This window comes from Orycteropus afer, unplaced genomic scaffold (genome assembly GCF_000298275.1).
Source record: "Orycteropus afer afer isolate SDZICR_OR568_19922 unplaced genomic scaffold, OryAfe1.0 scaffold00042, whole genome shotgun sequence".
Lineage (NCBI taxonomy): Eukaryota > Metazoa > Chordata > Mammalia > Tubulidentata > Orycteropodidae > Orycteropus > Orycteropus afer.
The window spans coordinates 3,859,857-3,880,947 of record NW_006921629.1 but is presented as its reverse complement, the minus strand read 5'-3'; the positions used below and the strand labels follow the sequence as shown (position 1 = coordinate 3,880,947).

The window sequence follows — 21,091 nt, the reverse complement described above, 5'->3', positions numbered from 1 at the left end:
CCGGGCACCATCTAGTTAGGCTGGAAATCTTTATGAAAACAGACTGCCACATTTTTCTCCCATGAAGTGGCTGGTGGGTTTGAACTACGGACCTTTCAGTTAGCTGAGTGGTTAACCACTGTGCCACCAGGGTTCCTATTGCCATTATTACAGAGAGCTAAACTAAGACATTAGAAGACAAATTGAATTCAGTAGATAGTTTCTCTTCTTGCAGTCTTACAATTTTACATGCATTATATATGTTTTAAGAAACATAAAGTATATACTCATTGAATATTGAAATAATATAGAAGTACATAAAGTAAAAAGTAAAAGATCTCTCTCTGCTTCTTAAAGGTAGCTGCTGTTAGTCCTTTTTCTATACATATACTAATACTGCTCCATAATTATTTATAAAAAGTAACTCATACTATATATGCTGTTTGGTGTATACTGCCTAAGGCATTTGACTGCTAACCAGAAGCCTGGCAGTTCAAACCCAAGGAGGGGTCATTATGAGTTGGAACCAACTCTGCAGCTGTGAGTTTGGTTTTTATATATGTTGTTTGACAGCTTCCTTTTTTGTTGTTGTTGTCAGAACATGTAGATATACCACTTTTTTTCACAACTACATGTTATTCCAGAATACAGAATGTATGTACCGTAATTTAATGAACTATTACTTATTTGTAAATATGTAAATTACTTCAGTATTTCATTCAAGTAAAGTGCAGTAAATATCTTTATACTTTGAATACATCTGTGAGTAGTTCTGTCAGAATTCTAGAAGTGTGGTTGTTGGTCCAAAGTTTATGTATATTTATATTTCAATAGGTATTCCAGATTGTGCCCCAAAGATAACTGTACCAATTTATGCCCCATTAATAATATCTGATGACTTTTTTCTGTGTACCTTTGACAGAGTGGATTATCAGTCTTCTTAATTTTGCCATTTTAAAAGGTGAAAAACAAATAGTATCTTACTTGCATTTCCATGATTACTAGTGCAATTACACATTTTTCTTGAGTTTATTAGATATTTGCATTTCTTTTGTGACTTGGCTGTTTATACTCTGTTCTGGTTACCTAATGCCGCTCTGATAAGAATATATACCACAAATGGGATGGCCTTAACAAACAGGAGTTTATTCTTACAATTTGGAGGCTTTAAGTCCCAAGTTCAAAGTGCCAGGCTCTAGGGGCTGGGTGAAAGCCCTCAACCTTGGGTTCCAGCTCTGCTTCCTGCTCTCAGCCCACTGGAGCTAGAGGCGTTTCTTCAGACAGCTGCTGGCTGCTGAGGCTGAGAAGCCCCAAGGTTGACAAGTAAAAAGGCACAGTCCCGATGTTACCAAACCACACGGCAGGCCATTAACTTAGGTCCATTGTAAGTCCCAAGGTTGACAGAGCATAGTAGGCTGCTGAGCAATGACGTGGCTACACGCAGGGTCCAAGCGTGCCATAGGCTAGAGACCATTCTCAAAGCTTCTGCTTATATACAGGAAGCAGACCACATACCCAAAGGCACTACTCAACTGCTCACAGTAGATTCCACCATGGAGTTGATTACCAGTCTCATCAAGGGGAATACTACATCCAGCTGCCCAGCCACTCAACCAGGCCTAGCCAAGTTGACACACAAACATAACCACCACATATATGCACTGTTTTCCTTTTGAGTAGTTTTGAAACCCCTTCTCCAGTACATCACTTAGTTTATTTAAATAATTTTTTATGTCATTAAAAATAATAGGAGCCCTGGTGGCACAGTGCTCAGCTGCTTCCCGAAAGATCAGCAGCTCAAACCCACCAGCTGTTCTGTGGGAGAAAGATGTGGCAGTCTGCTTTTGTAAAGATTTACAGTCTTAGAAACCCTATGGGGCATTTCTACTCTGTCCTACAGGGTTGCTATGAGTTGGAATCAACTCAGTGACAGTGGGTTGGTTTGGTTTGGTTAGAAATAATGCTTGATTGTAATCTTCATGAATTTAACACATATACAGGCATGTGTAGCTTAATGTCCTTGATACGTTTTATGAAATAGTATGTTATGTGATTTGGATGTTGTGTGAACACTATATTATTATATACAGGCAGTCCCCATACAATCTGTAGTTCAATCCCCATAAAGCCTATTACATTAAAACCTTATGGGAGCCCACCCGATAAAGCATGACACAGGAGGCTGGCCTTGCCACCTGTGCAGCTGGACTTAGGTGGGAGCTTGACAAGCAGCCAGATGGCCACTTTGCACATGTTCGAGTGTGAGGGTGGGGCAGGGGCGATGGGGTGGGGAGGCTGTGGGAACCAGGTGTGCAGGTGCTGAGAGCATGACAGGTAGTGACTGCCCTGTTGTTACGGCCGTTTCCTGATCATGTGCAGCCCTGCCGTTGAGCTGCCATCGCAGCCCAGAGTGGGAAACTCACAAGCACCTTGGGCTTGGTCAGCTGCCAGCGCCCCTGGCAAGAGCAGAGCAGCTGAGGCAGGTGCTGCCCTGTGCCAGGAATGAAAGGCTTCGTGACTGCTGGGAGGACGAATAAAACTAGGAGGAGGGGAAGAGGAGGCAGAGGAGGTACAGAGATTGGCAGGTGCCCAAGAGCCCCCACATCTTGTTCATTCTAGGGTTGTGAGCTCTTTAAAACCATTAAGGGGAAATAAACAAAAAGGAGAGCTGCTGTCCCTTTAGGGAAATAAAAAACAACAAGAACACCTTATGGGATCTCAGAAGTATATGTGGTTGGATGTTGCCTGAACGGATGTTAAGTGGTGAATACCTGTGTGGAAAAGAATAAAATGGGCAAGCCCAGCCTCCTGTATCACACTTTATCTGGTGGGCTCCCAAGGTTTTAATGTAATAGACTTTATGGGAATTTAACTACAGATTGTATGGGGACTGCCTGTATGTAATGATATAGTGTTCACACAACATCCAAAAGAATAAAACGTTTTTACCAAAACGGGTGTATGGGTAAAAAAAAAAATGTCAAAAGATCTCACATTTTAAAAATAGGTAGTCCTCAACTTAAAACAAACCTGCACTCCATCTTTTTTTTTTTCCTGTTGCATCTTCTCATGTGTACTACATACAGTATTGCAGCATATAATAAGCTGTTACCATTCTTATGCCAATCCCCAAAGACAGTGGCCACATTTATAAAGATACTGATAATAAAATGCAATAATGAAAACCACAAAAGGAAAAATGAGGTAATTGACTTACGTCAGAACTGACTTGGGCCAGGGTCCTCACATCAGAACCCTGTCCTAAGTCAGGGACTACCTGTAATCGTCTGCTATGATTTGTTAAAACGTGTATAGCTAAGGTTTTCCTTTGTTAATTTTCTAGGAGGAAATAGAAATGTTCAACTAGTTTGTTCTGAAAGTGGCCCCAATTCCAAGAATAATCCTAAAAATACAAAAAAGAATCCTGTGGATCTTCCCAAATGTGATACTGGCTGTGTTGAGACCTTGTTTGGCCTAAAGAACATTTTTTTCCCATCTGAAGATGTGCTTTCATTTTTAAAGGTATTTTTAATGTCTACTTGGAATGTTAAATTTATGTTCTGTTTTGTCTTCTCAACACTCACTTCTGTCTTTCAGAGCATAAGGTTAACTGAGATTTGCCTATAATTTTTATAGGTAGTAATTGTTTTATTTAAACAACCACTTTGAGAAATGGTGCATAGGCATTGCTCTCAATGCATATCATCAGATATAGAATAGAATTTAGAAATATTTCAGATAAAAAAGACAATTTCAGGAAAGTAATTTAAAAAATGATTCTCTAATTATTAATCTAACGGTTTTCTATGCTAAATGTTGTTAGGTGCCACTGAGTTGGCTCCAACTCATAATGACCCTGTGTACAACAGAACAAATTTTGCCCAGCCCTGCACCATTCTAAATATTAGGGAATTTGATTCTTAAAATAATGGTGTAAATTAATTTTTAAAATTTATATACTGTTTTGATTTATAAAGGAGTACACGTATGAAGCACAGTGACTCAGTATTTTGAAGATAGAATAGGGATTCTTATTCATATGGATAGAAAAATGTGCAAACTATGTACTGTTATAACATTTTTACTCAAAATTATTTTTCAGCACAAAGCTACAACAAAGGAAGAGTGGCATAAACTCATCCAGCTTCTTATGGAATTCCAAACACAGAATGTAGATTTTTTATATAGCAATCTTGAGTTTATTCTTCCATTACCAGTTGATATCATTCCAGAAACAGAAGACCTCTGTGGCTTATCAGTAACTGTGGGTGTCAGTCAAGCAATGAAAAGTATGAGATGTCTTGCTAAGAACTCTGAGGGAGAGCAGCCACTGAAAAAGTCGCAAAAAAAGAAACATAAGAAGAAGATGGTCATACTAGATGATAGTGATTTATTTGACACTGAGTTGGACTTTTCTCATGAACGTATTAACCTGTCCTCGGCCTCTGTTTCAAGTTCAGAAGAACGAAAAGCCAGAGACAAAGAAAGCACACCAGAGACAAAGAAACTAAACAAATGCTTCGAATCTAACATTGATTCCATTTCTCGTCCTCCTAAAACACTAGCCGAAAAAAAATGTTCTGCCCTTGTTTCCCATTGTTTAAATTCTCTCACTGAGTTCATGGATAACATGTCTTTCTTAAATGCTCTTATAAATGATGTAAGAGAACAAAAGGAATTTGGTAAAAATGACTTCAGTTGGACTAATGGGAAGGTTAAAAATGGACTTTGTGATGAGTTTAGTGTTGAGAGCAGTGATGGCTGGCCTTCTCAATTCTCTGGAGAATTAAAGGCAGTTGTAGAAGCTCTCAGCTTTATCAAGTGCTCTTCTGCCATTTCAAAAGCTTTGGAAACCTCTTTGAATTCTTGCAAGAAACTAGGAAGAGATCCAACCAAAGATCTTACTTTCTGTGTTTCACAACAGCGCAACAATGTATACTTCAGTCAATCCGCAGCTAATTCAGAGTAAGCTGTGTTTTCACTTTACTCTTTTTAAATAATAGTAACAGGCCAGTGGTTTAGTTTCTCTCATTTCTACTAATTTTGAAATACTGGCCTTTATTGATCTTGGTAAGCCCTAAATATTAATGATGAAACGTCTAGTAAGACAGCAAGGAGACTAGCCTAGCCTGATTGCTGGGAAAGAGAAATAATGACGTCAGGGTGGGCTGGATTTTAGAAACTCTTGAGTGATAGGGAGAGGGGTTTGGATTTGCCCTGGCTGGCAGATTGGGTAGTCATTGAAGATTTTTTAATATGGGAGTGAGCAATGTGTTAAAAATGATAAAAGAGATTAATCTGGAAGTACTGTCCAGGCTAGACCAGAGGCAGGGAAACTGATTGTTTTTTAGAACTGTCCATTTTAAAATAAAGTATTGTATTTCTTTCAATTTACAGCAATGCCTGGAAGAGGATGGCAGTCATTAAAAGTGTCTTTTCTAGTCGATCTCTTCTTAACCTGGGTAATAGACAAGCTAGTATAATTGAATACTTGCCAGCTCTTCGAAACATTTGTAGAACTGAGAAGCTAAAAGAACAAGGAAAAAGTAAAAGAAGGTAAGTTTCGTTTAACAATAATGTTTTAGGAAGCTGTTTCAAGATTAATATTTTCATCTATATTAAATTGTATTTTTCCTTGTTATTTTGATAGGTTTCTACATTATTTGGAAGGAATTCATCTGGATATTCCTAAGGAGACTATGAACACTTTGGCAGCTGACTTCCCTTAGTATTCAACGTTAATTATGCCTTCTACAGATTATGTCATTCTTAATACATGTTTTTATATTATGTTGATTTTTATGGAAGAGCTTAAGTTGCTTTAATGTACATCTGAAACAGACCATGTGTATATATTTTTTTTTTATTAGTGTGCATATATTTAAAATGAAAAAATTTGAGTTACATGTTGTATATACGATTGTGGTAGTATTTTTTTTGGGAGGGGTGGAATTTTTGTATTATCTGATTTAACTTTGTTGGAATATTTTTACATGTGAATGATTTGTGCCTAGAAAGTAGAGTTCACTAAGATATTTCAATGCTAAACTAATTTTCTTTTACCTACTCCTGTCCAAGTATTGGTGCTCTGTTGAATTGTAAATACCAATCAGCTAGATGGTAACCTTTTTAAAATTAGTTTACAAAATACAGAATGTCATATGTATACATAAGGAAACTTCCTATGAAGAAAATTATGGTTTTCAAAAAGTAAGATCTTTCTGATAAATTTTTTAGTGTATTGCACCAGCATATGTTATCATTGAATGTTGACAAAGTAAAATCAAGATTGTGAATTATAATTTTTATAAATATTTTTAGCAACTATACATATATGATATCTTGTATATTTTGCCAACTCAGATAATTTGTCTTGTACATTTTCTTGTATTTTTATATCATTAACATTTTATTTCATAAAGATATTAATGATGTTAATGTATCTGCTTTGGACAAACTGCTATGCATTAAAACTAACAAAAGAAATTCCACTATAGGATTTCTACAAAATCACCACTTCCACTTCAGGCTGATGTTTTGGGGGAAAAATGTATTTTTAATTACAATGTTTTAAAATATCATATTTCACTTAAAATTATTTTGCAATCAGATAATCAGGTGTATCTTAAAATAGTTCCCTATTTCAAGTGTTTATATTATATATTAGTTTAATATTCAGATACATTAGCTGGTGTATTATATTTTTAATTCAAAAGGTAAGTATCTAATTTTGTACATTTTTGAAAAAAATATAATTATACCCGTTTTTGAATGTGTATGAAGATACGTTTTTGTCTCTTATCTATTCACCCTACTTTTTTTGTATTAATTAGTTTATTGATCTAATTAAAAGTTAAAGCTAAAAAGGCTTTATGCAATATTTAAATAGGAGTTCTGCTGTAATCATCTGGGTAAATAATAACGTATATTACAGGTTTGGATATGTGCTTTATCTCATAGGTTTCATCCCTATACAGAAGAGAGAATAAGATCTTTTGAAGCATACTTTTTAAGTATAGTGATTTATTTTTCTTACTAAATACAAGAGTTCCTCTATTTATAGACCATTTAACTGTTAATTCAGTCTTTTATTGTTAGAAATTTTTGACCATTTTCAGTAATTGAAGAGCCAAAATAAAGTAACTCCATAGGATTCATATTTAAACTCAAAACTGGATGTCCATTTGCAGAAAAATGAAACAAGATCCTTACCTCACACCATACACAGAAACCAACTCAAGATCGATTAAAGTCCTAAATATAAAACCTAAAATGATAAAGATCATCAAAGAAATAATATGAACAAAATTAAGGGTCCTAATTTATGGCATAAATAGTCTATCAAACAACCAAAAATGTACAAACAGCAGAAGATGATTTAGACAGCTAGGACCTCCTAAAAATTAAACACTTTTGTGCGTCAAAAACCTCCAAAAGAGTAAAAAGAGAACCTACAAAATGGGAAAAAAAAATTTGGCAACGACATATCTGACAAGAAACTAGTCTCTAAAATTTATAGAGAACATCAACACCTCAACAACAAAAGGACAATCCAATTAAAAAATGGGGTGAAAATGAACAGACACTTCACCCAAAGAAGACATTCAGGCAGCCAACAAACACATGAAGAAATGCTCAGGATCATTAGCTATTACAGAAATGCGTATCAAAACAACAGTGAGATATCATCTTATACCAGCAATAATAACAAAGCTCAAAAGACAGAAAACAACAAATACTGATGAAGGTGTGGAGAGACTGGAACTCTCATACACTGCTGTTGAGAATGTAAAAATGGTACAACCATTGTGGAAATGGTATGGCACTTCCTTAAAAAGTTGGAAACAAAAATATCATTGGATCCAGCAATCCCACTACTTCGTAGAGAAATTAGAGCCAGGACATGAACTGATAATATGCACACTCATGTTTATTGCAGCATTATTCAAAATAGCAAAAAGATGGAAACCACCTAAGTGCCCATCAACAGAGGACTAGATCAACTATGATACATATACACAATGGAATCCCATGCAATGTTAAAAAATGATGATGAATCTGTGAAAAACTTCATAATGTGGATCAACCTGGAGGACATTATGCTGAGTAGAAACAAGTGAATCACAAAAGGACAAATATTATATGAGACTACAATTATAAAAAGTCAAGGAAAAGTTTACACACAGATGTTACCAATAAGAGGGGAGGATAGGGCAAGGAAAATCACTAACTGAATTGAAGAACATATTGATTTGGGTGAAACAAAAGACAATATACAATAAGGAGATCAGCACAACAGGAAGACACTGAGAGGGACACAAAAATTACAGACAACAAAGGTAATTACTATTACATGCATAGTCCTACAATATCAGTAATAAAAATATGAGTGGATACATAGGCAGACATGCAAGCTAACACATGGTTAGGTGAACAGGACTATCCCTATAAGCATACATAGGTTTGGCAGAGAATATTTCCACATACATATTTGTGTTTATTATAAATATATCCATGTATCTAGTAGAGTAAATGGGGGGCAAAATTATGAAAACTTAGTCATAACCAAACACCTTTGTGGAAATGAGTCACTGAGCATGGGGGCTTAGGACCAGTCTTAGGGGACAACTAGGTCAACTGGCATAACAGTTCACAAAAATGATGTGCTATACCCTATCGTGGTAAGTGACTAGTGTCTTAAAAGCTAGTGAGCAGCCATCTAAGAGGCAGCTATTGGTCTCTCCCTGTTTGGGGTAAAGAAGAGTGAAGAAAATCAAAAGACTCAAGGAAACAATTATTCCAAAGGCCAAATGGATCATGCATGTGAAACAGCCTCCACTAGCCTGAGACTAGAAGAACTGAATGGTGCTCAGCTATGACTATCAACTGCTGTGATTGGGACCACAAATATCCTGGACATAAGGGGAGAAAAATGTAGAACAAAATTTAAAACCATAAAAGTGACCAGACTTGATGGTCTGATAAAGACTGATGGAACCCTTGAGACCGTGGCCCTTAGATACCCTTCAAACCTGGAACTGAACCCACCTCTGGAGATCACCCAAACGACAGGCCTATAAAGTGAACAGTAACACTCATGAGGAACGTACTCCTCAGAACAATTAATCATACAAGAACAAAAGGGCAGCATATGCCCTCCTTAAAAACTCAGAAGGCAGGAAAGGACGAATGGAAATGAGGAACCCAGGGAAGAAGTGGGAAGAGTGCTGTTACATTGAGGTAACTGCAACTAATGTTACAGAGATTTTCCTCTCTACTAGGGGACATATTTAATTTTTTAGGTTTAGTATAATTGATCATACTGGGGGGGCAGATGGCATTCTTAAAGGTGACAAATACCTGTAAGATATAGGTACACTTTTTTTTTTTCCTTTAAATTCTGTTTTGTTGTAAATATGCATAGCAATTGAAACCTGCAGTTTCTACATGTATAATTCAGCAACACTGATTACACTCTTCAAGTTGTACAACCATTCTCCCCTTCCCCCTCTGAGTTGTTCATCCCTCATTAACGTACACTCACTGACTGCCCTTGTCCCCCAAGGTTCCTATCCAGTTCTTCAAGTTGCTGTTGTCAGTTTGACCCCTTATGTATAGTTCTTAAAAGAGCATGATGTTGAAGGCAGACTTTTTTTTTTTTAATTGTGATTTGGGTGAAAATTTACAGAGCAAATTCACTTTCCATATAGCAGTTCACATACACTTTGTCTCATGACATTTGACTACAATTTACCACAATGCAACAGCTCCCCTCCCACTTCTTCCCCATAGTTAATCTCTTCCCTGTGTCCATCCCTCCATGCACTCCTGCCCCCAGCTGTCTCCCTGTGCATACACAGCCCTTCTTTCTCCCATGATTGTTCTCTCTAAGGAGTTTATCTACCTCAGGTAAATGTTCAATTCATATGCCTGTCTTTTGTTTGGCTGGAAGCCACAGGTGTGGGTTCAATTCCAGACCTGAAGGGCAGCTAGGGGCCATAGTCTCAGTGGTTCCACCAGGCTCTATCAGACCAGCAAACCTGGTCCCCCCCTTTTTTTTTTTCTCCAAATGATTTTGAGTTTTGTTCCGCATTGTTCTCCCTCTCTATTAAGGATCTCCTACATAGATGCCCCTCTGAGTACTTGACAGTGGTAGCTGGGCACCATCCAGTTCTTCTGGTCTCATAGTCACATAGGCTGTGGATCACATGGTGTACCAGTCGCTAGGACAAATTGTTTCCATGAATCTTAGGTTTTCTTCATTCTTTGCTCTGGACAAGGAGAGACCCATCGATGCATTTAGATGGCTGCTTGCAAGCTTTTAAGATCCCAGTCACTACTCAGCAAAGTAGGAAGTGGAACAATATTTTGTGTACTATGTTATGCCAGTTGAGCTTGATGTCCCCTGCGACTATGGTCCCAAGCCCACAGATTCGACTACTCAGTCCCTCTGGGTAGCTGGCTGTGACCAAGAAGTGACTACAACCTTGCAGCTTGAGGCAGACCTTTTTTTACTAGTTAAACTACTGTTCAGTTTAAGGTTTAAATATTATCTCAGGGCAATAGTTACAGGGGTAATTTAGATTCACTTTTATGATAAAAGTAACCAAATCTTGATGCCTTTCAGTATTTCCTATCTTATTCTATAAATGTCCACAATTGATAAATATTCACTTATAGCTCATCCAGAAATATGTGGGAGACAGAATGCCACATTTCTGGCATGAACAACTGGATGGTTGGTTGTTCTGGTTACCTAGTACTGCTCTGACAAGAATATACCACAAATGAGATGGCTTGAACAAACAAGTTTATTCTCTTAGAGCTTAGAGGCTTTAAGTCTGAGTTCAAAGTGCTGGGCTCTAGGGGCTGGGTAAGAGCCCCTCAACCTTGGGCTTCAGCTCTGCCTCCTGCTTTTTTCTTCACTCAGACAGCTACTGGCTGTGGAGACTGACAAGCCCAAGGTTGACAAGTAAAAAGGCACAGTCCCGATGTTCCCAAATCACATGGCAGGCCATTAATTCAAGTCCATCGGAAGTCCCAAGGTCGGCACATCATGGCAGGCTGCTGAATAACAATGGCTGCATACAGGTTCAAGCCTGCTGTAAGCTAGAGACTGGTTTACTCCTTATATACAGGAAGCAGACCACATCCCTAAGGCAGGTACTTAGCTGCTCACGGTAGATTCCAGCATAGAGTTGACTAACAGTCGTATCATGGGGAATACTACATCCAGCTGCCCAGCCACTCAACCAGGCCCAGCCAAGTTGATACACAAACTTAACTACCACATTGTTGAACCTATTTACCAAAATAGAAATCAGTGGTAAGAGAAGTAGTTTTGGAAGGATAGACAATGATTTCCTTTTCAGATATACATACTTTGAGATACCTACAACATAACCAAGGTGAAGATGTTTATGTATATACACTCTGTTTATGTACAGATTTACATGTGCATGACAACGAATCTAGAATTAAACTCCTAGCGAGTTGGAGGTGATAGTGAAGGGAGGAACTCGTTTTCTTTATGTACTTCTAATTATTTACATTTTTCCCAACAAGCCTATTTTACTTTTAAAAAAATGTTTTAGGTGAAACTTCACAGAACAAGTTAGTTTCCCATTCGATAATTTGTACATAAAGTGTTGTATGGCATTGGTTGCACTCCCCACAATGTGTCAGCACTCTCTCTCCATTTCCACCCTGGGTTACTCATTTCCTTTAATCCGAATTTTCTACCCCTCCTGCCTTCTCATCTTTGCTTTTAGGCAAATGTTGCATTTTTTTCTCTCCCTTTAGGTCCCACCACCACCACCAATGTTATCCTTTTTATATCAGATAATTGTTGTTCTAATGAACACATTTCTCTCAGGTGTTGTTTATTTAATGGCCCCATCTATTATTTGGCTGAAAGGTGGTCTCCAGGAATGGTTTCAGTTCCAGGTCAGAAGGGTGTCTTAGGGTTCCTCTACTGTCAGACCAGTAAGTCTGGTCTTTTTTGTGAATTTGATTTTTTGTTCTACAATTTTCTCCTCTGTCGTGACTCCAGTTATAGTGGGCAGTAGGTTGGCAGTGGTAACTGGACACCATCTAGTTCTGGCCTTGGGGTCCTGCAGGCTGTGGTTTGTGTGGTCCACTAGTCCTTTGGACTAATTGCACCTTTGTGTCTGGTTTTCTTCATGCTCTTTTGCTCTGGACAGGAAGAGATCTACAGTTCTATCTTAGATGGCCACTTGCAAAAGCAGGATGCAGAGCATTATCTCTATGGACTTTGTTGTGCCAATTGACATAGACGTAGAGCCTAGGAACTTCACCGCATGAGGTGTTTGGTTATGTCTAAGTTTCCATGACTGTTTCCCGTGTGTGCTCTATTGTCTGTACTAATTTGCAGCACCTACAGTTATGCATGTAGAAATACCCACAACCAAACCTGTATGTGCAAGTGGGTATGCTCCCTTACACCTCCCACACCTCTTTAGCACACCTATCTACCCTATGTAACCATTCATAATTTTTTTTTCAGGATTTTTTATGTCATAGTAATTACCGTAGTTGCCCTTTATTCTTACATTTCCGTCTTCCTTTGCTTTAGTCATGTTGTGCTGACTTCCCCCGTATTGTGTATTGCCTTTCCCTTCACCATTCCTAACATATACCTTCTATCTAGTTAGTAATTTTCCCTCTTTCTCTCTCATACCTGGTAACCATCTAACATTTTGTGTGTGTGTGTAAACTTTTCCTTGGCTTTTTAAATAATAGTGGTCTCATACAATATTTGTCTTTTTGTGACCGATTTATTTTACTAAGCATTGTGTCCTCCAAATTCATCCATGTTGTGAGTTTTGTAGATGTGTCTTTGTCATACAGTATTCCATTGTGTATGTACCGCAGTGTGTTTATCCATTTATCCAATGATCACCACTTGTTTCCATCTTTCTGTTATTGTGAATAATGCTATAATGAACATGGGTGTGAATATGTCTATCCATGTCACAGCTCTTATTTCTTTAGGGCATATACACCTAAGGAGCTCTGGTGGTGTAGTGCCTAAGGCATTTGACTGCTAACCAGCAGGCTGGCAGTTCAAACCCACCAGCCACTCCTTGGAAGGCAGGTTGGGCAATCTACTTCCGCAGTGATACCACCTCGGAAACCCAAGGAGGGGTCACTATGAGTGGAATTGGACTCAACAGCAATGAGTTTGGTTTTACATACACCTAAGAGTGAGACTACTGGATCATATGGTACTCTCAGCTTAAGAAAGTGCCACACCATTTTCCACAGTAGTTGTACCGTTTTACATTTCACCGGCAGTATTTATAAGAGTTCCAGTCTCCTTACAACCTCGCCAACATTTGTTACTTTTTGGGTTGTTTGTTCTATTACTGCTGTTACTGTCAGGGAGAAATGATATCTCATTGTAGTTTTGATTTGCATCTCTAATGACTAATGTTCACCAGCATTTCTTCATGTATAAAAAAGAGGTGATGTCATATTACATGGAAGTACCTGACACCTAATTAGCTATATTAACTATTATTATTGTTATTGTATTATAATTACTATTTGTATCAGAGATGAATAACCCAGGCCTACCCTTACATTGTATAACATGACAGTCAAAGCCCTAGATGGGTTTTGAACAGCTGAGTGATTCCAGATTTTCACTCTTGTAGCAGTGTGAGTACTGATTGGAGGGTGAAAATGGAGGCTGGGAGACCACTTAGAGAATACTCCAATAGTACAGATGAGACATGGCTATGAGGGCCTGAACTAAGGCAGACAATAGAAAATGCAAAGGTGTGGGGGAAAATTATGTTATTTGTATCAAAAGAGAGTATGTCAAGTAATAAATTTCAAAGTAAAAAAAAAAGAACTAATAAGACAAGTTCTGGGCTTGACAAACTGAGCTGATAAAAATCACCTTTTGAAGATGATTTTACACATTATCAATTATCTTTAGTGTTTAGATATAATGAGTGCCACCTAGAAAAGTCACTATTCCCTTTTTTAACAATATGATAACGATACAACTCTTCAGTATAGACAGTATTTGCTTTTAAGAGGGAAGAACTTTGTTTCTTGTTTTGGCTGTTTTGGGAGCATTTTATTGTTCAACACTTAAACCTAACAGACACAGAATCTGAGAAAATATTTATTGACTTGGCCTTGGCTTAGTATTATTGTACATACACAATTCAATAGCCTAGTCTGACTTTAAACATCTAAAATATACTCAAACTTGTTTTCTCATGCATTAACACAGATGTCCAAAAACAATTTGTTTTACAGCATTAGTGGTAATTATAAATTCATATAACTTTAGAGCAGATGTTACATTAACCTCAGAATTTTAAGGCCCATTATGAAAAACTACTAATTCATAGAAGGCAACAGCTTGTAATAACGAATCATATAACTCTTCTACTCTGTTCTGCTCAGTAGATGAAAACATCTGCCTGTACTGGACCACTTTATCCGGTGGGAAGAATACTCGAGGCTCTGCCTTCAGTACCGACTCTGAGAGAAGCTGCTTCACTAGCTCTTTCCCGCTGGTCCTTGTGTCCCCGATCATAAGTTCAAAGTGCTTCCCCACTGCATTTCGGTGCATGCTCAGCACCTGGTGCTGGCCATCCCTGGCAAATGTTTTATTTAATAAAGTATAGAGCATGGCTTCCACAATATGAAAATGTAACAGTATAGGAAACAGTGATGAGTTCTGAACTGGAAGTCCTGTTTTTTCCAGAATATAGAGATCAGCCTTAGGCATCTTTGAAATGACTGAAGACATCTTTAAAAAAAAAAGAAAAAAAAAAGCAGAAATAGTTCATGAAGTTTTAATCTTTGCGTCCTCTCTCTATTTGGAAACATTATAATTATATAGTTTATGTTCTATTGACAATACTGGCATAACTGAAAAAAGACATATAGAAGAGTCAGAAGAAGTAAGTTCTGCTCATGGTTTTATCAGGAACAAGCTGAGCTCAGGCAGCTGTGTGGTCCTCCTACCCACCAGTTTCTTCACCTATAAAATGGGCTTCATGATTTCTGAAATCCATTTTGGCTTTAAGAATAGATAAACTGTTTCATTAATCTTTTAAAAATGTCTAGGGTTGAGTACAGGATTAGAATGACTAGCCTAGCATCAATCAACTCTATAATAGATAAATCGTATCAGAAGACTGATGGCACCAGTTTTCACAAGTGTAACCCAAATGATGATTCCTGCCCATTTCATAGAGTTCTGAAGACTCTACTGATAATATATGTGACAGCACTGTAAAAAATTAAGCTTTAATAAATATAAGATAGTGTGGATGTTCTAAAACATTTAGAACAGTATACTTCACCACAGAACTAAGTGAAAAAGATTCCATTTTAAAAGATCACAGGCAACAAGATGAGTTGTAAGTACCAACAGAAAATCCATCCTTAGTACCTTATTCCATTCCTTTTGAGGCTAGAAGATTAAACTACTCAAAGAGAACTAGGAGACAGGAATTTGGAGGTGCACCTGTCTTACCTCTTCTAAATAGACAGATGTCAGATATGTCCCTTTCATCATTCTGCAACTTTCATCTTGTTGCCAGTCCAGCACGGTCATTTTACGATCCAGGTGAGCCCAGGAAATTCTTCGAGTACCAAAAACAATAGATAGGATACTATTAACTGCCTAAAACAAAAAAGCTGGTTTAATTAGAAGTGTAAACATTTCAACGGATACAAAGTTTAAGCTATAATCTCAGAATGCCTAATCAGCTTACGTAATATAAACATATTTGCAATATATAAACTGAAAATTATTTTTAAAATATGCAGGAGTTCCACAACCTACGTTGGTGAGTAGCGACTGGGGTCTTAAAAGCTTTCAAGTGGCCATCTAAGGTGCAGCTATTGGTCTCCTATCGTTGGAAGAGAAGAGTACAAAAAAAAAAAAAAAAACCATGGACATTTGGAAGCAATCAGCTCTAGGACATGATGGACCTCAAGACTAGAAGAACTAGATGGTGCCCAGCTACCAATGCCAACCACTCAGGAAAGGATCAAAACTGGAGATCCTGGATAGAGTGGGAAGAAAAACGTGGAACAAAATCCAAAAAAACAATAATGACCAGAATTACTGGTCATATGGGCTCTGGTGGGACCCCCAATACTATGGCCCTGGGATATACTTCAGACCTGGAATAAAACTCATTCCCAGGGGCTGGCCTCTTAGTCTACTAGTAAATAAGATGTACACGCAGACCATTCAACCGAGGGTGATGCACCCACATACTCTATGGAGATGCATTCCTTGGAGCAACTGACCACAGAGCATCAGAGGGGCAACATTTGCACAGAGGAAATGCAGGATGCACAGGAGTGCATAACTATGAGGAGCATGGGGTGTGGTTTACTGGGCAGGGAGGGGAGGAGAATGGGTTAGGGTTGGGGATGATAACTGGGGAATGAAACCAAATATACACAAAATGTTGAATGTAAAATAAAGTCTGCTCTGTAAACTTGCACCTAAAGCATAATAAAAAATAAAATACCAAACCAAACCAGACTCACTGCCATCAAGTCAAATCCGACTCATAGTGACCCCTCGTTAGGTTTCTGATGCAGTATCACTACGGAAGTAGATTGCCTAATCTTCCTTCAGAGGACTGGCTGGTGCGTTTGAACCACCAGCCTTCTGGTTAGCAATATGTATTACTAAAAGGTAGCCAGTAGGACTCAGTTTATTGACAAAGAACCTTTTACTCATTCTCAACACCTAGCACAAAGTACGCATTCAAGTATTCAAATGTTCCAGGGATCATGCTAGATAATGGGGAACAAGGAACATAAACATACATCGTAAGAAATGCTATCAGACAACAGTTACTGTAGAGAGAAGGAGCAGTCAGGAAAAACTTATTGCAGGACTAAGAGAATGGGTAAAATGGTAAACAGGAAGTTATTTCACCCAGATGTCTGCGAAGACATAGGTTATCTGATACCTCACAGGCAGGCAGTAAAGGCTCAACTGGGAAAAGGGCAGAAAGGTAAGCAGATTTCTACAAAGTTAAGTAACTTGCTTTATCTTCAGAGCTCCCAGGTGCCACTGAAGCATATAACTTTGGGGTGTAATGTAAGATTTACATTTCAGAAAGATCCCTGGCAGCTGTGATTAGGAGCTAGACCAGAGGAGATTTGTGTTAGGTACCTGCTGTAAAATAAGACAAAGTATTAAGAACCTAAGACAGGGACAGCGATGAAGGAAAGAAACATCATGGAAGTAGAACTGATATTCAGGCATGAGGGAGGAGCCTAGGACAATGCTTTAGGTTGATTTCTATGACTGGACGGAGTAATTAAGATGATGATAGGAAGGAGGCCAACTTGGGAAGGTTGGGGGAGATGAGGTGTTTTTAAATGTCTTGAGTCAAGGTTACCTATAAGGCTTCCAGGACCCTGGGTGGTGCAAGCAATTTGCACTCCACTACTAACCAAGAGGTTGGCACCCAACACCACCATGGAATGAAGGCCTGGCCATAAAGATAACAGCTAAGAGAAACCACATGGAGTCAGCAGAAATCAGAATCTATTTGAGGGCAATGGTTTGGTTTTTGGTTTTATATGACTTCTAAGGGGAGATGTATAATAGATAACCAGATACGTGGTTGGAGGTACAGTATAGTGGTATCAGCTAACTCCCACATGACTCATTTAGTTATATCAATCAATAAATTATTAATATGTTCTATAGATACAGTGTGAGCTATGGTGGCATAGTGCCTAAGGTATTTGACTGCTAACCAGAAGGCTGGAGGTTAAAACCCACCAGCCACTCCACAGAAGGAAGGTGGGCAATCTACTTCCATAGTGGTACCGCCTCAGAAACGGAAGGAGGGGTCAGTACCAGTGGGATCTGACTTGATGGCAGTGAAGCAGAAACATTTTATAATTGTATACCCACTTCCCTTTTACTGGTTTTAAAGGTTCCTTTCTTTAGCTTTCAAGCTTTAGTATGCAAAGAATTATTGTAACAGATTGTACACAAAACAATGTACATAGTCCCTCATGATTTTTCTTAAGGATTTGGACTACACATTTTTTCCACACAGATTTTAGAACTTGGCCCCCTAAATAAGATGCAACTCCACTGTAATCTGAGTATTAGTAGTGTTAGGCATGAGTTTGGATGAAAATCATCCCTGGAAAATCTGGTTCAAGTATGTTCAAGATCAATTAGGAGTAGAAGTTCTAACCAGAGTCCACGGATGAACTTAAAGGAATGTACAAGTCCTCTGAAAGTACATGCAAAATTCTGTGTATGTGCTACACTTTTTTTTCTATGACGAGCATCTACAGCTTTCATAAGGTTTTTAAAAAGTATATTTCCCAAAAGCTACTTACTAATCCAGAAAATCATTAGTTCAGAAAAAATGGTGATTATTGATACACAGGACTTAAGTTCCTGCCACATTTAATGTGTAACTGATGATCCAAGTAATTTTAATATTTAGTTTTTTCAGGGAACACTGAAAAAGATTTGGTTTTTCAACTTTTTTAAAAAAAGGAAGGGGGTTAGAAAATCATTTTATATCCTGCTGGGAACGATTATATAATGTTTTAAGACTCATAAATTGTTCATAATCATGATTTAACATATTGTCTAATCACAGACAGAATCCAAACTTCTTGTCTATAACCCACCTTTACATCTTAATTTTTCATTACTCTTCAACATAACCCTCAGCCAGGTATTCCTCCCAGATGAACCTTGCACAGACCTACTTCTGGACACCAACTATTCTTTCTATCTAGAATGTCCTTTTCCAACTAGCCTGATTCTCTTCCTCAAGATCCAGGTTGACTTCTTCCAATAAAATTTTCTCAACCATCATAGTTCTCTATCCTTTAACCCGTCAATTTACTGCCTGTACGCCCCATTATTAGGGTGATCACATACTACTTTGTATGTTACTTATTCACATGTTTATGTTTGGACCCACCAATTAAACTATAAGCTGCCTGAAGGACTCTGTCTTGGTAACTCCCCAACCCAATACCCAGAAAAGTGCTTTGCAGAGTAGGCTCTCAAATATTTAGCCAATGTAAGAGATACTAAGGAAAATGGTATACCTTAAGCCTCCCTATTCCTATGTCTGGTTTGATGAGCTTTCCCAAGAGCCGGCTTTCCTGTAATTTTCTTTTTTTCCTTCCAGTCTCTGGACAAAGAATGGAGTTACAAACTTGAATGGCTGTTTTATACTGGAACAAGGGCACATTCATTAAACTTTCCAAATTCCGAAATGGTCCAAACTTTTCTCTGTGCTCTACAATATTGATGGACCTTCTTCCACGAAGCAATTTGAAAGTTCCAAGTTCGTTATCTGACGCTGTGTTCAACACATGCAAGATGGAAGCCTGCTGTTCCGAAGAGAAGAGTTTGTCAAGTGCATTTCCAGACTCCTTTGTATTTTCACCACAAAAAGCAACGTTGGGGATAATTTTCTCAGGTGCAGTGGATTTTTCCCGACAGCAGGAATTATGTAGGGACTGGAATAGGGATGATCCCAATGGAACTGGAAAGCACCTCCACCTCACTAAAAGAAAAATGTAGCAAAATAAAATACAAAAAGTTCAGATGTCCTACATCCTTTTAATACTAGTTGTAGACTTGACCACTCGCAAAGTGACAGAGACTCCCATAGTTCAAGAACTAGTGGGCCATACTAAATTCTGGAAAATCAGCTTTAAAATAGGTTTAGTTTTTAAACTATGTCTTTTTAAAATGGGGTTTTTGGTGTCTTTTTGTTTGTTTGTTTGTTCAGTCACTAGAGATGTCTTCTGATTTTTGTGGATCAGTCCTTAATTTTATTACCTAGAAATTTTATGTCCATGTTGTTGTTGTTGTTGTTGTTATTTGCCATCGAGTCGGCCCCGACTCATAGCCTTAGTCAAGTGCCTTAGGCACTATGCTACCAGAGCTCCCATGTCCATGTAGAAGCATGTAAATATATATATACATTTCAATGGCTTAGCGTTTTTGATACCATTTTAACTTTACAGGGACCTTTCTGTAATTCATATCTCATTAAGAATATTTATCTTCACTTTCCTTTTCACTACAGCTTCTTATCTGGTAGAACCTGAGACAAAGTTTATGCATGTATGAGAAACGTTTAGAATACTGAAAAATCAGTGGTATATTTAAGGGTGGTTCTTACTTTCTTGTGTACACTTTTCAAACTTTCTACCGTAAGTAGAAAGTTTCCCAGCCTGGAAAGGAGCCGTCCTCGTACCCCCTGCCCACGCAAGCACAACTCTTCCAACCTCGAGGACCAAAGCCGCCCGGTCAATTCAGGCAGGCCTCCAGAGGATGACGTGGGCAGTGGGACCTGAAGGCGGAAACAATCTAGAATCAGGGACTAAGGACAGACGGGAAAATAACCCAGTATTAAACGTATCCTACCTCTTGCCAAAAGAAGACTAGGAAAATTCATCCTGTAAGTCTTATCAGTAAGTTCCCGCGGTCTTTCCTCCACTGACTTCCGGTCCCTGTGAGCCTCCTAAAAGTGCCCGGACGGGAATCGGCGGAAAGGTTCCGGTTAAAACTGTGTTCCGAGACTGGGCAGTAATGCACCCAGGTGGATAGTGAATCCGCCGCGGCTCGGCATCTGGCCGCCGATCCTTCACTCCTGGGTGGTCAGTGGGCTTCTTCCACTGCAACGGGGAAAATGTTCGTCCCGACCGGTCCCTGACAATAGCTGGGCAGGTGGGTGTGAGAGCGGCTGGCCCGAGTCCCTGGGAAGGAAACCCTTAGACCAGTTTTAGCCCGTAGCTTGCAGGGTTCTGATCCTTGGGAGATACTCCCTCGGTTTGTTCTAGGTACAGAGATTGATGAGCTCCCTTTGGGGTCCAGGCTGAGGCGCAAGGAGCGGGGGCTGGTGGAGGAGAGGAGACAAATTCACATATAACCCTATCACTGGATAGGATGGAATAGCTGAGAGGATGCAAAGTGTTTCTGGAGCTCAGCAGGGAAACAGTGCTGGCAGAGGGGCAGGTCAGGGCAGCGTAGATAGAGGTGGCATTGGCCCTGGACGAGCAATATTCCATTTGGAATGGAGGGAGCGAG

The 21,091-nt window shown here is 38.7% G+C and overlaps 2 protein-coding genes across 2 annotated transcripts in view; one reads left to right on the top strand and one right to left on the bottom strand.

Annotated features, from left to right (window-relative positions):
* ATAD5 (ATPase family AAA domain containing 5) overlaps window positions 1-5,708 on the top strand; it is a 65,838-nt gene extending 60,130 nt beyond the window's left edge. Inside the window, exons 19-22 of the mRNA XM_042780481.1 lie at window positions 3,323-3,501; window positions 4,082-4,944; window positions 5,377-5,535; window positions 5,630-5,708. Of these exons, the coding sequence (XP_042636415.1) occupies window positions 3,323-3,501; window positions 4,082-4,944; window positions 5,377-5,535; window positions 5,630-5,708 (1,280 nt within the window). The remainder of the gene's footprint in view (window positions 1-3,322; window positions 3,502-4,081; window positions 4,945-5,376; window positions 5,536-5,629) is intronic.
* Window positions 5,709-14,335: 8,627 nt separating this feature from the next.
* Window positions 14,336-20,459, bottom strand: TEFM (transcription elongation factor, mitochondrial). Its single transcript, XM_042780509.1, has 4 exons — window positions 20,429-20,459; window positions 19,096-19,559; window positions 15,506-15,655; window positions 14,336-14,773 (listed from the first exon to the last, which is right to left on the bottom strand). Exons 1-4 carry the CDS (start codon window positions 20,457-20,459, stop codon window positions 14,336-14,338), a joined length of 1,083 nt encoding a protein of 360 aa, XP_042636443.1.
* Window positions 20,460-21,091: the final 632 nt, after the last annotated feature.